The following is a 15,941-nucleotide window of genomic DNA, read 5'->3' on the forward strand; positions in this document are numbered from 1 at the left end:
GTACCTCCCATGGCAAGGAGGCTGCACTCAGCAGAGCAGTAACAAAGAATGTGGCCGGGATCATACTGGACAAGATGCAAAATCTTTATTCCAGTTCTGAATTGGAAAGAACACCACCTCCACAGCCAGTGTTTGACAGTTCAGTCAGCACAGGGAGAGGTCATGCTTGCCCAGTGGAGGCACAGACTTAGAAGCAATCCTGTAGGCACTTTGAGAGAAAGCTCAGCTTCAAAGTACAAACACTGACCAGTTTGGCTTAAATTTTTAATATAAAAATTCACTAAAAATGCTAAAATGTGACAAACCATTGGAAATACTGTGACAAACATTTCCCCTTACGCAATAAAAAACAAAACAAACCCAAGAAGCTCAGAAATTCTTGGATGGATTTCTTCTTTCTCCTGGCATACCAGACCACCATCTACTTGAAACGTTCATCTTTCATAGTTCTAAAAAAAATCCATGGCACCTTCACCTCGTACTTCAGTTCAAGAGGCTATTCTCGATGGACCAGCACAAACAGACCCAGGAAAAAAAGGACTGCATACTGTAAGAGAAAGGAAACACAAGAACGCACACTCACATCTAAAGATGCAGTAACAGCAGCAAACACACAGGGCAAATGGTTCTGCCTGTGCTTGTAAAGTTCTCATGAAGTGATTTTAGCTGGGGTGGGAGAAGCAGGCAGAAAATGAAAAGAGCTCTTACCTTAAATTTTGGATAATCATTCATTAAGATAGTCACTATTCCAATATAGGGCACAAATCTACAAGAATAAAGGTTTTATTAAAACCTATTCAAAGCTGCATATTGGAGAAGCACTGCCCTGGTACTTCAACAAATGAAGAGCCACTTAAGTACACTGAGGGCTATGGTAAACAGGCTTGCAACTTCGTCCTCCCAAGTAGGGAAGCCATCACAGTGGAAGCCGAGTGACAATCAGCCCCAGAGTATGTTTTAGCCTCTGCCCTGTTCAGCTCTCACCTGCCTGCAAAGACTGTGCCTTGCAGACTGATATTGATAGGAATTCCAGTCACGCCTGAGCGTGCGTGGACTTTGCATCGGTGTCCACCCAGGATCAAAACCTCAGAATGCAGCTCAGGGCTTGATATCTTCGCTTAAGCCCAGCCAAGAACTGAACTACCCTTGTTTTTTAACTCTCCACAGTACCTTTTGAAATGCTTTCACGCAGGTCACATAAACCCAGCAGGGAGAGTTCAAGAGGAAGAGGGGGATTAACAGATGGCACAGGGGGAGGGCAGTGTAAAAAGCAGCATCTTTTTCAACTTCACTTACCCTCTTGCTCGTCCTACTACATCCTTTTTCTCCAACCAGTGCTGCCCTCGTTTGTACAGCCCTCTGTCATCAACAGCATTATTGTCTCCCTTTGTCAGAAATTTGATGTCACCATTTTGCCTAGCAAAGGAAAGGCAGCCAGGTAAGTCAGAGAATAACTCATTAAAAGCTGTTCTAGAGCGAACACATAGAGACTAACACAAAGGATTTAGAAGCAATCATGTCCTACATGTCAAGCAAGATGAAAAAGGGAAACTGTGTCAAATGCAGTGGAAAGCAGTTTGGAGAAACACTGCCAATGAAAGAATGAATTCTGGCCTCAGACAAGCTTTCTAGCAGAACTGAAGAACAGAACCAGCAGGATGAGACATTTCTAGCAAAGGTGCAGCTACCGCCTCTTTGCTTTTGACCTCTCTCATGTTGATGCTTCTCTTGCTTCATATACAAATGTTGGGTGCTGGGCTCTGTACTACCACCCAAAATGAGATTTGGGGTTAAAGCATACAGTTCTACACAGTGGTGGTCAGAAGCAAGCCGAAACTTAGAAATTATTAGGAAAGGGGGATAAAACAAATCAAACAATACCATTATGATACTGCATGAACTCACAATGTGCCTACATCTTGAATGCTCTGTGCAGTTCTGAACCCCCTACATCCTTTTTTGAAATGGAGAGAAGAACTGGCAAAGGCTCAGAAATGGATAACAAGGTCTGGAACCACTTCCATACAAGAAACAACAGACCAGGACTCTTCAGCCTGGAAAAGACAGAACTGATGGGAGATATGTTGGTAGTCCAATACGAATGACACAGACAACAACAATAAAACAGCTTTTCACTGCCTCTTCCAATACCAGACTGAGAGGGCATCAAATGAAACTCGGAGATAACAAGTTAAAACAAGCCACAGAAGGTGCTATGCAGAACTAACAACAGTGCAAATATCTCACTGGAAGGGTATTTTGGATGCCAAAAAATTGTATCAATTCAAAAAGTGACCAGATACTCCATGTGAAAAAGTGAAGGAGGCCATTAATAACGAACTATGACTTTGTGCCTGAAATCATGTGCTAAAGCAGGGAAATTATCACTAAATACTCTCTCCAGTCTTTAATTAATCCTGAGATTAATTAGTTAACTTGCCAAAACCAGGATCCTGGAGCAGATGAACCTTTGACCTGGAAACAGCTGCTGTTATGCTCTAGCTCAACACACCACATTGTGCATCCTTCCCAGTCATTTCCATTCAGTTTGCTGGGCAGTCAGCTCTGCTGTCTTCCAAGCAGCAGCCTGTGCCACTGCTCGGGGTTCAGCCCTGCGGCATCTGGAGGCAGATGCTGAGCAGGAGCATTCTCCATGCTTGACTCTGTCAGCTTACTCACAGAAATGACAGATCAAATGCAACACAGGAAAGCATGCAGAAGGTCTTCAGAGCTCGTGCTGTTTTCATCATGCCTGAATAGCAGGATGTGTTACTTACTCAACAGGAGAAGCCTGAAAGGAAAAAAAGGCGGGGAAAGAACAGATCTTTCTTCAAAGCACATTTGTCTCCCTGTGTAGGGACAACAAACTCTAGAACTTAGAGATACAGTCTGGAAAAAGAAGATACCTAAATAAATAGAGAAAATAGTTATCTCTGCAGACTGATGGTGTAGGAGCACACCATCTTACTGAGCAGATTCAACGGTCTATCATGAACTAGCACAAGAAGCCCACAGCACAGTTGCTCTGTCTGAAAGGTGAATAAAATCTGCTTTGGCTGTCCTGCACCAAAACCACCAAGGAAGTTTTGACCACAGACTGTGTTTAGTGATAAAGAATGAATTCAACTTCAGTCTGAATAAAGAAAAAAAGACCAGCAAGGGAAAAACATAATACTGATGTGAACTGGAGCCCAAACTGCTAGAAGATCACAGAGAACAGGGTTTCTGTTTTCCCTCAGCTTCACACTCTTGTCAGCTTTTGCAGAGACTTTTCACATTCATATTCACTTTTTGTATTTCACATTCAGTCCATGACTACAGGAAGAAATGGGGAACTCCCTCCATTCAGAGGATACTCCCAAACTCTAAATGGGCACCAGAAAAATATTCTTTAAATAATTAAAAAAGCAACTGATACCCGAGCCCTGCCTCCAGCTCTCCTGGCTTCTGACTGGCTTAAGGTCACTGTAGGGATTTTTCAGTTTATCTTTCCTAACATACTTTGTATGTTTGTATTTGATTGTTATATTTAAATGAAATCTAAAATACTGGAGAATGGTTTTACTTCACAGAATCAAGGACTGGCACTATAGGCCTGTTACTTAAAACAGAAAAAGCCCTGGATACCTTTATAGTGCTGAGACAGAGCCAAGCAAAAAGTGTAGCGTGGCTAATATTTGGAAATGAACTGACACATAGAATGCACATTTCTGCTTCTCCTTCCTAGACAGCAGCTGAGAGTGGAGAAAGAAGACCTTGAACTTTGTTGCCTCCTCAATGATCAGCCCAAGCAGCACTGGAGCCCAGCTGAGCCTTTAGCATGCAACAGGGGAGGAGGAAAGTAGCATTTCACTTAAGAGTTCCCAAGACATCTCAAAAAGTGCACGTGCAACGTTAGATTACAGATTTATCAACTATACTGACCTTGGTTTTGAATTACTGGTATCAAAGTGGTACTTTGAAAACTGGCATTGTTAAAAGATTTGAGTACAGAATAAATCTGAACAGCAAAGACTGCTCTGTCTGCTGGGAGAGGTGCCACCCTCTCATAGCCAGGATTTCAGCTGGAATATTTGTGTGCATGAACCTGGCTGACCTTGTTGTTGGGCCAGACAAATGATCTGGGTGTCTCAACAGCTGTGGCTGCCATGAATGCCTGGGGGAAGGGACCTCTCTCTGTCCCCTCAAACTCGCTTGACTGGAGCAGTCATTAAATGCCACCTTTACACATGATTCAAGTGATTCCCTTAACCTAGGAACAGATCTCCGAGTGCTGGTATAGTTCCAGTTCATGCATCTTCCAGCAGGCATTTACTCTCCAGAAACAGATGCTGCGACCCCATCCAACTGTTGCCCTCTCCAAGCTGGCCTGAAGAACCAGGGATTCAGTGCAAGATTTAGTTTTTGCTCAAATGCCTCATGGAGAAGGCTCATTTTCACCCCAGACTGGCCTGAAGCAGTCATAGCACCCAGCAAAACAGAAAGGCTCGTGGCTGCTGAGGAAGCCTTGCCTGAAAATTAAGCCCTGTTCAGCAGTCAAACCAGAATGACTGTGCTTTGTTCCTTCAGACATGCAATCTGACAGATGTTCAGAGAATGAACAGGACATGGACAACCCAATGCATAGAGACCGCGAGTGTAACACCGCCAGACTTCCTACAGAGAAGAAAAGAAACACCCTCCCTCTGCATAACAGCAGAAGCCGGGGAGGGTTCTGCTTTCTTCCACAAAGACAAACTTTAAAATAATGCACCCTACACACAAAATACCCTTCTTCCATCAGTTCTACCTCCACAAACAAGAACAACTTCACACACGTAAGTGCAGCCGTGCCTACAGGTGACAATATGTAGTACCTTGGGATGGAAATGATGGTACAGGAGACATTAAGTGACATGGGGAGTCCAGGTTACCCGAACAGACCTTCTGCATTCTACTGGATTATCTTTACAAGTAAAACAAGGAGGGCAGATTTTGTCTGTCTGAAACTTCTGTGCTGCTTCCTACAGCACCTGGATACCTGTTACTGACATCACACCCATTCATTTAACCAAGGAGATGAGGAAAAACATAATTTAGCTTAACATCCTGCAGTACAACCCCCCAGATTCTTAACATACTTCTCATGAATTTTCAGGACACGATGGACTATAGGAATTTCCCTTCCTTCTATCCTAAAGACCACGATTTCTCCCACTCTGATTGGATCTTCAATTCGATTTGTGAGGAACAGGAGATCTCCTCTGTGAAATGCAGGCTCCATGCTGCCACTGAAAAAGAGAAAAGGAGCAATTGAACAACACTGAACAATATTGAACAATCAGGTTTTGGAGATTACAGTCCTTTAAGAAAAATCTCACAAGAACCTCAACAAAGAGGTCCTAAGAAAACCACCCTGGAGAACAGGCACTGTTGAACCTCTATCACAATCAGATTTTAAATCCCCATTCTACCAGCAGTTTAGTTTTGCTGGGAAAAGAGCACTGTCAGCAGCCGGTGTTAATATCACACCAAACGGGAAAACCCTTCTGCTTTCTTCATAACAGCAAAGCTGATGACAAGAAGCAGCTTCTTGACTTCCGAGTTCATCACACAGTGGTGGGAAGCTTCTTTTCATAGTATCAGGGAGGTTGGAAAAGACCCTTAACATCAAGTCCAATCTCTTTATTTCATTCGGTTTCATTTTTTGCAGGCAGGTAGATCCTCCTCACTAACAAAGCTCTGAACATACACAGGCTCTGTATTCCCATCTGGAACAGACAGACGGGTGTGCTAAAAATTTGCTACCATGATTCATGGCTTTGCTTCCCGATCTTATTTCAGGCTATTCATTTATTTTAGTCCTGTCTTCTAAATGGCAATTGTTACAAAATACTTAACCTTCTTTATTCCAAAGGAATAATGCAGTCCAAAACAAAATTGTGAACTTTACGTACCACGTATATTCATGGTTTATCTTGAGGCAGCACAGAAGCTGCTACTCAGAAGATCACATTGCTGAAGAAGCGATGTGACCTAACAGCCCCCTGTCTTACTCATTGCAGGAACAGCATGAAATATCTCCCCTGTACTTACAGATAGATCCTTTGGCAGGGAGTTTTGTTAAATGGCATGTGGTGATTAACAACAACACAGAAACACACAGAGAGGGCAACACAGCCACAGAACAGGCCCCGGGCAATATCCACACCAGCAGCCGACAGCTGCCCAAGGAATCTGTCCCAGGCAGTAGGAGGCTGGGAGTAACACCAGTGGTACCGACTGCACCGCACTTCTGTGAGGGCAACGTGCAATACCGAAAACATATCCAGTCACAGAGCAATAACCCTTATATAAAAGAGTACAGCTAAGGATCCCCTTTCTCTGGCCATGCTATAGCTTACCAGAAGGCCAGAGGAAAACCAAGCCACTGTGAAAGATGAGTTAGTATTTTTAAGGATGAACTGTAACATGTAATAACACTCCCCAGGCATTTCAGGAAAACAGCAAATCATTTTAATTGTAAAACTTTCTTCCCTGGTGTCTCAAATCAACTCCCTGTAAACTCACCAAGACTCATTTGATACTTCACCTATACATGCAGCGAGACCGGCCAGCACCACGGAGGTACCACTGCGGTGCGGTGTTCTGCTACCACAACTTCTGGTATGGGAAGTGCACTTACCCTTGATGAGAGGATGGGGTCTGCCACAAACATTGTGTTTATATAGGGATACCGCCCCCTCCCCCCCACCCCCAGTTCTCTGCTTCAAGGCCTTTCTTTTTCATGGCTCTTCCACCTGCACCACTGAGCATTTCTCCACGAGGTTTGATATGATCCAGAGTTTCGCTCTTGCTGTATTTCTCTGAAGTCCTTCCTCCCCTTCACCCACCCTCAGGACCACCCCTCTAGGGTACAACCCAGCAGCTGACAGACGCAGAAGGAGAAGATGCTGGTTTCACTGCAGGCTGCCGGCCATGCTTACCTGCTTCCTCTTCCCTCGCCTGCTGCTCTGCGCTGCACGGCAGTGCGAGTTCTCCGGGAGCCAGGGGCGGGACGGGAGCCTCCCGCTGTCCCATCCCTCGGGAAAACCCCCTCGGTCGGGCTCAGCGCCGCCGGCCCGCGGCTCGCCGGCCCTCACACCCCTCCTCCGGAGCGATACTGCCGAACCCACCCGTTTACCTCAGCACCACCACGATGGGGCTCTCGCTGCCCGTCACCACCATCAGCCCCTTCCATATCATGAGGGCGGACGACACGATCATGCCGAAGTTCAGCACCTGGTAGTAGAGCTGGAGATCGGGGGGGTGGGTCAGGCCCCGCGCCCGGGCAGGGCAGGCCCAATCCAACCCCCGCCCCGCCCGGCGCCCCGCCCGGCCCCGGTCCGGACCTGCCGCTTGTTCATGCGCCGGACATCGTCCAGAAAGTCCAGCGACAGCATCGCCGGCACCGAGCGCGGCGGCACCCGCCCGCCCGGCCCCGCTTCCGCTTCCGCGCTCGCTTCCGCCCGCCTCTCCGCCACTTCCGGGCCCGCCCCGGATGGGAAGAAACGACGCCAGGCAGGGACCCTTGGATGCTTTTATTTGCGCTATTCCGAAGTAAACATCATAGCAAGGCACGGACGCCGCTGCGGGTTAAATAGATACGTGGTGGCTTGGGGGTGCCCCCTGCTATCCTTAGTTCTACGTAGGCTACCTGGTAAAACATCCCCTAGGCTAACGTACACCGTATCAAAAAATACAAAGAGTCCAAACTGTTCGTATCAAAACACGTCGAGACGAGCGGGTGAGCAATCCGAATGCAGTAAGATAAATAGTTCTTAAATTATTTAAACATCGTCATAGTAAACAATAATGAGCAGGGTTCTGGCTCAATGTAATTAAAAAAATAATGGCATAGGAGATAGTTCTACTACACAAAGCGCGTGTGATGGGGGAACAGCTGAGGAGGGAGAGTCAATATGACTATGTGGAAGGAAACGTCTACCATGTGGCAGTAATGCTGAGCCGTTGGGAGAAGAGCCACAGATGGAGCACCGGCAGCCCTCCTGCGGGCTGTGACCCCCAGTCTGCTGCCACAGCTCAGCCCAAGCTGCAGGGAGCACTGGCACCAGGTGATGCTGTCAGCAGCGCTGGGGTGGTTCCACTCCAACTGATGCCATGGACAGGGATGGGACGGGGGGCGGGGGCGTTTTCCCCTTCTGGGATGGTGCCAACCTGCCACCCTGCGCTGCCCAAGGTCCCCTCTGGGACAAGCTGCCAGGCACCAGGCCTTGCTGCTCCCGCCCCGGGGACAACTTCCAGCCGCAGAACTCCACTGACACGTGGCCAACACATCCCCAAGGGGACCAGGCGCTCCTTAACAGGACACATGGCTTTGAGCTGTGCTCACCCGAGAGGATGTGGGATACAGAATTCTCTTTCAGGATGATTCAGGTCTGAGACATTTCATTAAACTGCATTTTGGAAAATAAGGTTGTTATTCTGGCAATTAAAGAAAAAACAGCACAACTTACAGCTTGAACCCGTCCCATGTAACACAGAAGATCCTGGATCAGCCAGCATGGTCCTGACAAGTGTGTTTTGCTGAGACGGCGTTATGAGTTAAAATGAGTAAAACAAAGGCAGGATGGGAAGAGAAAAAATAAGCCATAAATAGGAGAAAGAAAGCGATAGGGAAGGCAAGGCTCGGGCTCCGGGCAGAGGCTGAGGCAGTGCACACTTGGAGGAGAGCTCATCTTAAGGAAACTGCAGCTGCAGAAAGTGCTCCTTGATCCTCAGGAGTTGGGACAAACTCCAGCAAGGATTCTTGCCCTGCTTTCCCTTTTCACCTCTCTGGTCTGGCAGAGAGTTAGTGCTTAGGATGCAATAGCAGGGTTGGGTTTTTTGTTTTTTAAATTTCCCTTACAAATAGAGGTTAACGGAAAGCTATGTCCATCCCAAGAAATCAACAGAATATTTCAAAGATTCGCCCCATCCCCACCCTGTATTTTGAGTAAAAACCACCCAACAAAAAAACCTCAACCAACCAGAAGGGGTTTTTTTAAGTCTTAAGAGACTTTGAATGATTGTTCTCAGAGGTGCTATTAGGACCCTCCACGCCACACGTGTTCTGACTGTGTTCACAAAGAGCTGAGTCACTTTTGCACTCTTTACATTTCGGATTTTCTTCTTCTGTTGTAGTGTTCATCTCACCATTATAGCCCTCATGTCCATTGTCACCTATCTCCCTTTCTGCCTTCTGCCTTGGATCTTCCTCCTCCTCCACTTCTTCTTCCTCCTCTTCCTCCTCCTCCTCATCTTTTACTTTATGAACAATGAAGAGGTGTCTGTTCAGAGAGATGTGAGAGGTGTAGCACAAGCCACAGAACAAGCACTGGTAGGTGGAGCTGTCTGTCTTGTGCCGAGGTATGTGTTCCTGAAACTCAGTGCTGACGTCTGTCGTGAATCCGCACTTGGCACATTTCCAGTGCGCTCTCAGTTTTTTGGCTGGCGGTGCGCCTGAACCCGCAGCGGTCTCTGCCTGACCCAGCTCATCCATTGCCATCCTCTTTGGAGATTTTGCCTTAAAAAAAAATACAAGAGATTAAAAAGTTACTTCCTTGCTTGAGCCCCGGGAAGAGCAAGTGCTCAATTCCACACGTGTATCTGAAGACACCTGTGGGTGAATCCACATCGTTATTTTGAAACAAACTAGACAAAGCTGTGCCACAGGGCTCGTGTCACATGGCCTTTCCTCCCAACACCCAAACCCCTCACCCCAACATGCATGATCTCAACTGCTGTCCTGCAACAGGAGACCTCATAAGGGGTGCCTGGGCAGGAACATAATGGGGAAAGAGAATGTGAACTTGGTGTGGGAAGGAGGAGCCCCCCAAGCAGGGAGAGCTGAGGGACACAGGGATGGTCATCAGCCCAGGCAATGCTTCTCAGATTTAACTCTGAGCATTCTCCCCTACACTCAGGCTTTTTCTTTATGGCATTTCTAATGAACTCATCCCCTCATCCCACAGTATGCTTCTCTTCCCATGAGGATGGCAGACTTGCATACATCCCTTCACATGATTTTCTTATCTCCTTATCCAGCAGCACTGAGCAGTCTTTGTTTAGAATACAGCTTATAGGCTTGTATATGCAGACCTGCTGGAGCCATGGGCAGCCTCTGGCTGTCCCTGGTTAGCCACGTGGCTCTGCTCGGGAAAGCAGCTGCCAGCTCATGGAAGTGAATTCTTGGGTTGCCCCAGGTTTCCTTACAGCATAAATACAGAGTCAGTCTTGGCTGTGATCCCTCAAGAAATCAGGTGAATGATAAACTACAGTGATATGGAAAAGGTACATCTATTTTTAAAGTAAATGGAAAGAAGCCCAATCAGCCAACCCTCCACTCCAAACCAACCCGAAATCAAATCAGTTGACCAGTTACACTTGCGGAAAACAAATTACACAGTCCTAATCAGGAGGAAGGCAGTTCACATAGGGAGTGGATCTAAGTAGTAAGGATTTTAAAAGACAAAAAACCCCTTTTGTAACAAGCAGAAAAAAACAAGGGAGAAAGAGGAAAAATGTAGCAGACTCACGACCATAGCAGCAGGGGCAAACAAGGGTAATAACAATCTAAATTAGACCTGGTTACAAAGCAGACTGCAAAAAGGCCAGTAAAACGTAAGGCCACATGTTCAGGAATATCTTGAAAAATGCAAGATGTTGTGCACTTTCAGCTGAAGTGCAGCTGATCCTGACACTGCCAGAGAGAAGCAAACTGCATGGAGTTGAGAGGAGGACAAGAAAATCTGCCATGACTGGCAGAGGGCTTGATATAACACCCCAAGGGATAGCTACAAGCCAGGTACATTTATTTTTCAATGAAAATATATCAGTTACTTCTGCTGTGTCTCTCTCTGGAGCTTTTGCTTTGGCCATCTGGGATAAGTCTGGGTTTTTGATGCCATGCATGAGGCTGATGTGATTCTCCAGCATGAACGGCTGAGGAAATGTCTGATTTTCATCTGTGCAGTACCTTGGAAATACAAAAAGGAAGAAAATTCATTAGAGGAAATGCCCAGCTCTTTGTTTCCATTCAAACAGCTCTTTGTTATGTGCCAAACCAATAGGTGTCACTGGAGTGGAGATGCTGGACAGTAATGTACAATTAGATTACCAAAATATGCAGCTAATTGCTGGTTTAATAATAAAACATTACCCCTGAGAGAAATCTAGAACAGTTTAGGATTTACCACAGTAAACACGAATGGAAATGAAAGTACGGCACATCTTATGTACAGTCCAGTACTAAGTAAGTACAGGGACTAGTGGAGATCAGGTTCACTGTGGTACATGCTACAGAAGATAAATAATCAAGATGGAAAATGCAGGGGGGGAAACAACTCTGAAATGTCATAGGCACAGAGGGACCTCATGACTTGTGTAGCACCGAGGAGGCTGACAGCAGAACCAGGTTCCGCAGCCAGTGTTCCCGAGCACCATGGCAGCATCCCATCCACAAGACCATCTGTATCATGGCACCCTGAAAATTCTTACATAACTGCTGAACTTCCAACTTTAATAATAAGCTAGGCAAAAGCACTCAGGAATACATCATGTATGTAACTATTCATGTTAAAACTTGGTAGGACTTAAGAGCTGCCATTTCAAGAGTTTTCATTTCAAAAGGAGATGTGAAGTGGATGTGCCACCTTGACTCCCGGATGACAAAGGTCTACTGGAAATAAGTGCCATGTCTTGCAGACACAGTAACCCACCCCCTGCAGCACGGTGAAGTACACAGAGGTCTCTGTGAAACCCAAGATTGACTGTACTCGTCTGCTGCCTGCAGTGTGACACAGGGAAGGTTCATCAGCTACACACTGACTCGAGCAACGAGGCAAGTTACACTGGACTTCTCTGAAATACACAAATTGCAGTTGAAATGCAGGCAGCAAAGGATGAAAAGCATCAGCAAGGAGATGAAGTGTCTCTGGGCAACAAAGATATATTTTAAAAGGAGAGAAGAAGATTCCTCCTGAGCTTCTAGTAATTAAATGACAGTCAGTAATGATGTGAAAATGCAGCCGTGCCCCCTGAATACTTCTGTTTTTTAAAAGGAACTGCTTAGATGATAAATCAATATTTAATAATGATGGATTTTTTCTTCCTCATGGAGAAAAGATGAGAGGTTATTAAGTGATATTTATCAAAAATACACATGTTGAAAATCAAGCGTTCCAGACAGTCTGTACTTAAGCCTTGGAAAATGAGAGCAAGTTCTCGTAACAATAACCAAGTGAATTACGAAACAAAATACATAACACATCAGAATATTTTGCAATTTGTCCTAATTTAGAATTCTTTTCATGTGAGCAGAGAAAGATACTTTCCTAACCTGAATTACTCCAGTGACAAACTTGGCAGGAGTGTGTTCAAGCAAGTCCTCCATCACTGGTTTCTCCCTAAAAGTTTAACAGAAGGCAGAGCCCTAAGTAGGGCAAGGGGAGAAGGGGAAATCACAGCTTGCAATTTTAGAAGCCAGAGGGAGGTGACCTACCAGACAGCACGCTGAAGTCACCAGAATACTCAAGTGCTCGATCAATGACAAATTTTACTCATTTACTCATGGAAATCCAGGAGGGGAGAAAAGGGTGCCAAGAAGTTAAAGCATCAAAAGTCCTGAAGAGAGTAACAGGTGAGACCGATACAAACTGCCTGGTGGAATAAACGAAAACGGACACCAGCAACCAAGGCAAAAGAAAAGGAGCAGCAAAGATGTGATGCCTTACAGAGAGCACAAGGGAGCTGAGGAGGAATTCAAAGAAATGGGAGGATTTGCAATCAACAGTCACAGAGGAGATTTTTAGAACAGCACTTTGGACAAACTAAGAGGGAACAAAGGCGAGACTGAACAGAACACCTCAGATCGAGACAAAGAGCAGCTGTTGGAGATGCCAGGACAAGTATTTCAAGGAAGATGTTTCATTTGAAGAGTGCTGTGAATTCACTAAGTCTCCCGCTACAATGATTAAAGAGCACAACCACTCTACAGTTAAGTCTTCATCAACAGATCCTGAGAAGGAGCAACTACAAGCTTGATAATTAAACACAACCACAATTCACTTGAGTTCCTAGCTGTGCCTTCTCTGCTGTGAATCTGTGCATCCACAACTGTGTGCTGCTCTGAAACATAATAGAGAAGCTGGACTCCAGGGCCTGTACAAGCTAATGCAGACAGCAGGCGGGCACATCCTAGGCTATTAAACATATCCTTCTTCCCAGCTAGGCCTTAAATTCATTTTGGTTCTGATAGACTGCACTTTGAAAACAACTGATCTAGAGAGAATACACGGATGCAAATCAGGTGCACATAACTCCAAAGATCATCAGCCATGTAATCAAACATACTGGGAGCCAACATTTCACCTTCTCCAGAGGTTCCAAGTCAAAGCACAGTTACAAGAAATAGAAAGTTTAGAAGTCCTGTCTGAAAAATGCATCAGTAATATATTCTTGTCAGGCCCCAGTGGTGATGCCAGTACTTTATCCATTTACTGAAAGATAGTGTGGCTCACTAGGCAGTACAAAGAAATAAAACACATGAGGATGTACCCTTCAAGACAGGCTTTTAGTAACTTAAGTGCAGTAAAGTGACAGGACACTCTTCAGAAACATTTGCGTTAAGCCAAAATCTTACATAAAGAAAATCTTACATAAAGAAAATCACCCAGCCTCCATTCCTGCAAACTTCCCTTCAACACAAATGTGGGGTTTTAATTCTTTTTTCAGAAGGATGTGTCAGAATGAGACAGGAAGCAAATCTGCACAGTCACTCGGATACGACTTATTCTGCAACAGCAGATGAGAACTCAGCTGTTTTAGAGGCAGTTTTGTAAGCACTGGGCTTTGTCCTGAACTTAAGACTGTATCCACAGCTAAAAAATGTTCCCCAGCAATGATTTTCATTCACTGCTGATTCACATAGCTCATCTCAAGTCTCCAAATCCATTATCCAACTTTGAGATGTGTTTTCTCAAGCAAATCCAGCAGGCTTAATTCTCCATTGCCCTGCAGCTTGTGCAGTTCTACCTGTATACAGTGGTGGCAAGATCTAGCACCCATGCCCGTGTTCATTAAGACTTTACATACCTTTTGTACCACTTTCTCATGGGAAAGGCACAAGAGTGATGAACGACCACATCAACCACAAAGTAGCAAAAGAGTGGCCCAATATTACACTGGCACCACAAGGGTGTCCAATATAATTCAAATTTTGCACTTGCAGATCTCAAATCAAACCTTATCCTAAGTTTCCAAAGGGCATTTTGCAGTCAAAAGCAAGGACTTATTTTAGCTAAGTCTCTCATGTTTAACATACTCTTCTTCTCACTCTCCCTCAGTAACTTACAGCCTGGAGCAGAGAGGAGCAGACACAATCTATTACAAAGGGCTTCCAAACCCGAAGGCTTAGCCTGGTGTGGAAAACAAATGTCAAAAGGGGTGTTCAATACATACCAACAAGTATAAACTTTCTTTGCTGTGTCGTGATTATTGCGGATGTGTCTGCGCAGACTGTTGGAGGCGTTAAATGAGCGTTCACACTGTCGACAGGGATATCTCTTCACAGACTAGTAGAAGAACAGAAACATCTTTTAATAACAGGGAGAGGAAGGCACTGGCTGGATTCTAACATTCCCATGATCTTCAGCTTGACCTTACCTCTTAGGTGCAAAAAATCCCTCTTCCACTGATAAACATCACTGAGATTTTGGGGTCCCACTTATACTCAGCCCAACCGCTGGCTAATGCTAGCACTGATCTTACAAAAACCAGGACTAGTTAAAGCACATGCTTGATTTTTATTTATTATTTTTAATAGGAATTGCATTAGCTGCTTCTCCTGGGCCTCATTTCACTGCAGGACCCTCTGCAGAATTAATTCAGTGGAAACACCTTTCTGCCCCAGATGAATGCAGGACCCCAATGTGAAGTACAAGTTCACTTATCCTTCTCTCTCCTCATAATTCAGCACAATAGAAGGGCAAGATGTTAAATAGCACCACATAGTCACACTTGTTAACCGTGTATGCTATCCTCATCCCCCTCACAACTCTGCCCCATAACTAGCCTTCTCCTTTCCCTCCAGTCCTTCATATAATCTGCATGTATTCCATTTAATATCTTCTCAGACTTAATAAATACATATATGTATTCAACTTCCATATTTGGCAAATTTCCTACTTCTAGTGAATTCAAATAGGAAAATACAGCCTTCTCACCCTGTCCCCATAGTCTTGACACTTATCAAGTGGAACAATCTACCACTCCCCAAGTCAAGCTAAAAAGAATCAAAATCCATGATCCACATTTCGACAGCTTCAAGAAGGGTGAGTCAGTGTACAGAACAAGAAGTCCTGATGCCAAAGGACTATGAAATCTGGCTGCACACAACATCTTGGCCTACATTCTGCCAGGAAGATTAGCTTGACAGATGTAGGTCAAGGCAACACAAGGCCTGAGCTGGATGAAACCAACAAATTGAGATTTACAGTTGTTGTAACAAAGGGCTCTGCACACTGTATGAGTCTGTAACTCTTCCCCAGTTAGGTGTAGCGGTGTCTACCAAACAATACAGCATGTGGGGAAACTGTGTGTCCTTATGTAACATTGAGTATAGACAGTTTAGATCACACTGTTGAACCAGCAGATATGACGAAGAAGGATGGAGAAGATACGACGTTCTATTGAATACCCAGATGAGACGAAGAGGAAGCCTGATGTGAAATGCAGTGGGAGGGGAGCAGCAAAGAGGATGAGGTATGCAGGTTGTAGAGTATACCATCAAGGACAGAAAATATACTTACAACAGGCTACATAATTTTCCTTTGTTCTGACCCTGAGCTTACTCCTCAGTGAGCTGCAGACTCACAGTTTCTTTTAGCCCCAAATATTAACAATTACCAGACTCCTTTGCTCAA

At 45.1% G+C, this 15,941-nt stretch overlaps 2 protein-coding genes across 2 annotated transcripts in view; both read right to left on the bottom strand.

Moving 5' to 3' along the window:
- Positions 1-250: 250 nt before the first annotated feature.
- On the bottom strand, positions 251-7,501 carry SEC11A (SEC11 homolog A, signal peptidase complex subunit). The gene is made up of 6 exons (XM_065689042.1): positions 7,371-7,501; positions 7,163-7,272; positions 5,121-5,270; positions 1,297-1,416; positions 709-766; positions 251-547 (listed from the first exon to the last, which is right to left on the bottom strand). The coding sequence occupies exons 1-6, from the start codon at positions 7,419-7,421 to the stop codon at positions 497-499; spliced, it is 540 nt and encodes a 179-aa protein (XP_065545114.1). The 5' UTR covers positions 7,422-7,501; the 3' UTR covers positions 251-496.
- A 935-nt stretch (positions 7,502-8,436) lies between these two features.
- Positions 8,437-15,941, bottom strand: part of LOC136019149 (zinc finger protein 592-like) — a gene marked incomplete at its 5' end in the record, with an annotated part of 36,202 nt that continues 28,697 nt past the window's right edge. The window contains 3 exons of the mRNA XM_065689041.1: positions 8,437-9,544; positions 10,861-10,996; positions 14,479-14,591. Coding sequence (XP_065545113.1) covers positions 9,023-9,544; positions 10,861-10,996; positions 14,479-14,591 — 771 coding nt within the window. The remainder of the gene's footprint in view (positions 9,545-10,860; positions 10,997-14,478; positions 14,592-15,941) is intronic.

This window comes from Lathamus discolor, chromosome 8 (assembly GCF_037157495.1).
Source record: "Lathamus discolor isolate bLatDis1 chromosome 8, bLatDis1.hap1, whole genome shotgun sequence".
Taxonomy (NCBI): domain Eukaryota; kingdom Metazoa; phylum Chordata; class Aves; order Psittaciformes; family Psittacidae; genus Lathamus; species Lathamus discolor.

Excerpts from the sequence above, each read along its gene's own strand:
- SEC11A (XM_065689042.1), bottom strand. The coding sequence starts at position 7,421 with ATGCTGTCGCTGGACTTTCTGGACGATGTCCGGCGCATGAACAAGCGG. Across the intron at positions 7,273-7,370 it reads GGCGCATGAACAAGCGGCAG|CTCTACTACCAGGTGCTGAA; the intron begins GTCCGGACCGGG and ends CCCGATCTCCAG. Across the intron at positions 548-708 it reads ATGATTATCCAAAATTTAAG|TATGCAGTCCTTTTTTTCCT; the intron begins GTAAGAGCTCTT and ends TTTCTCTTACAG.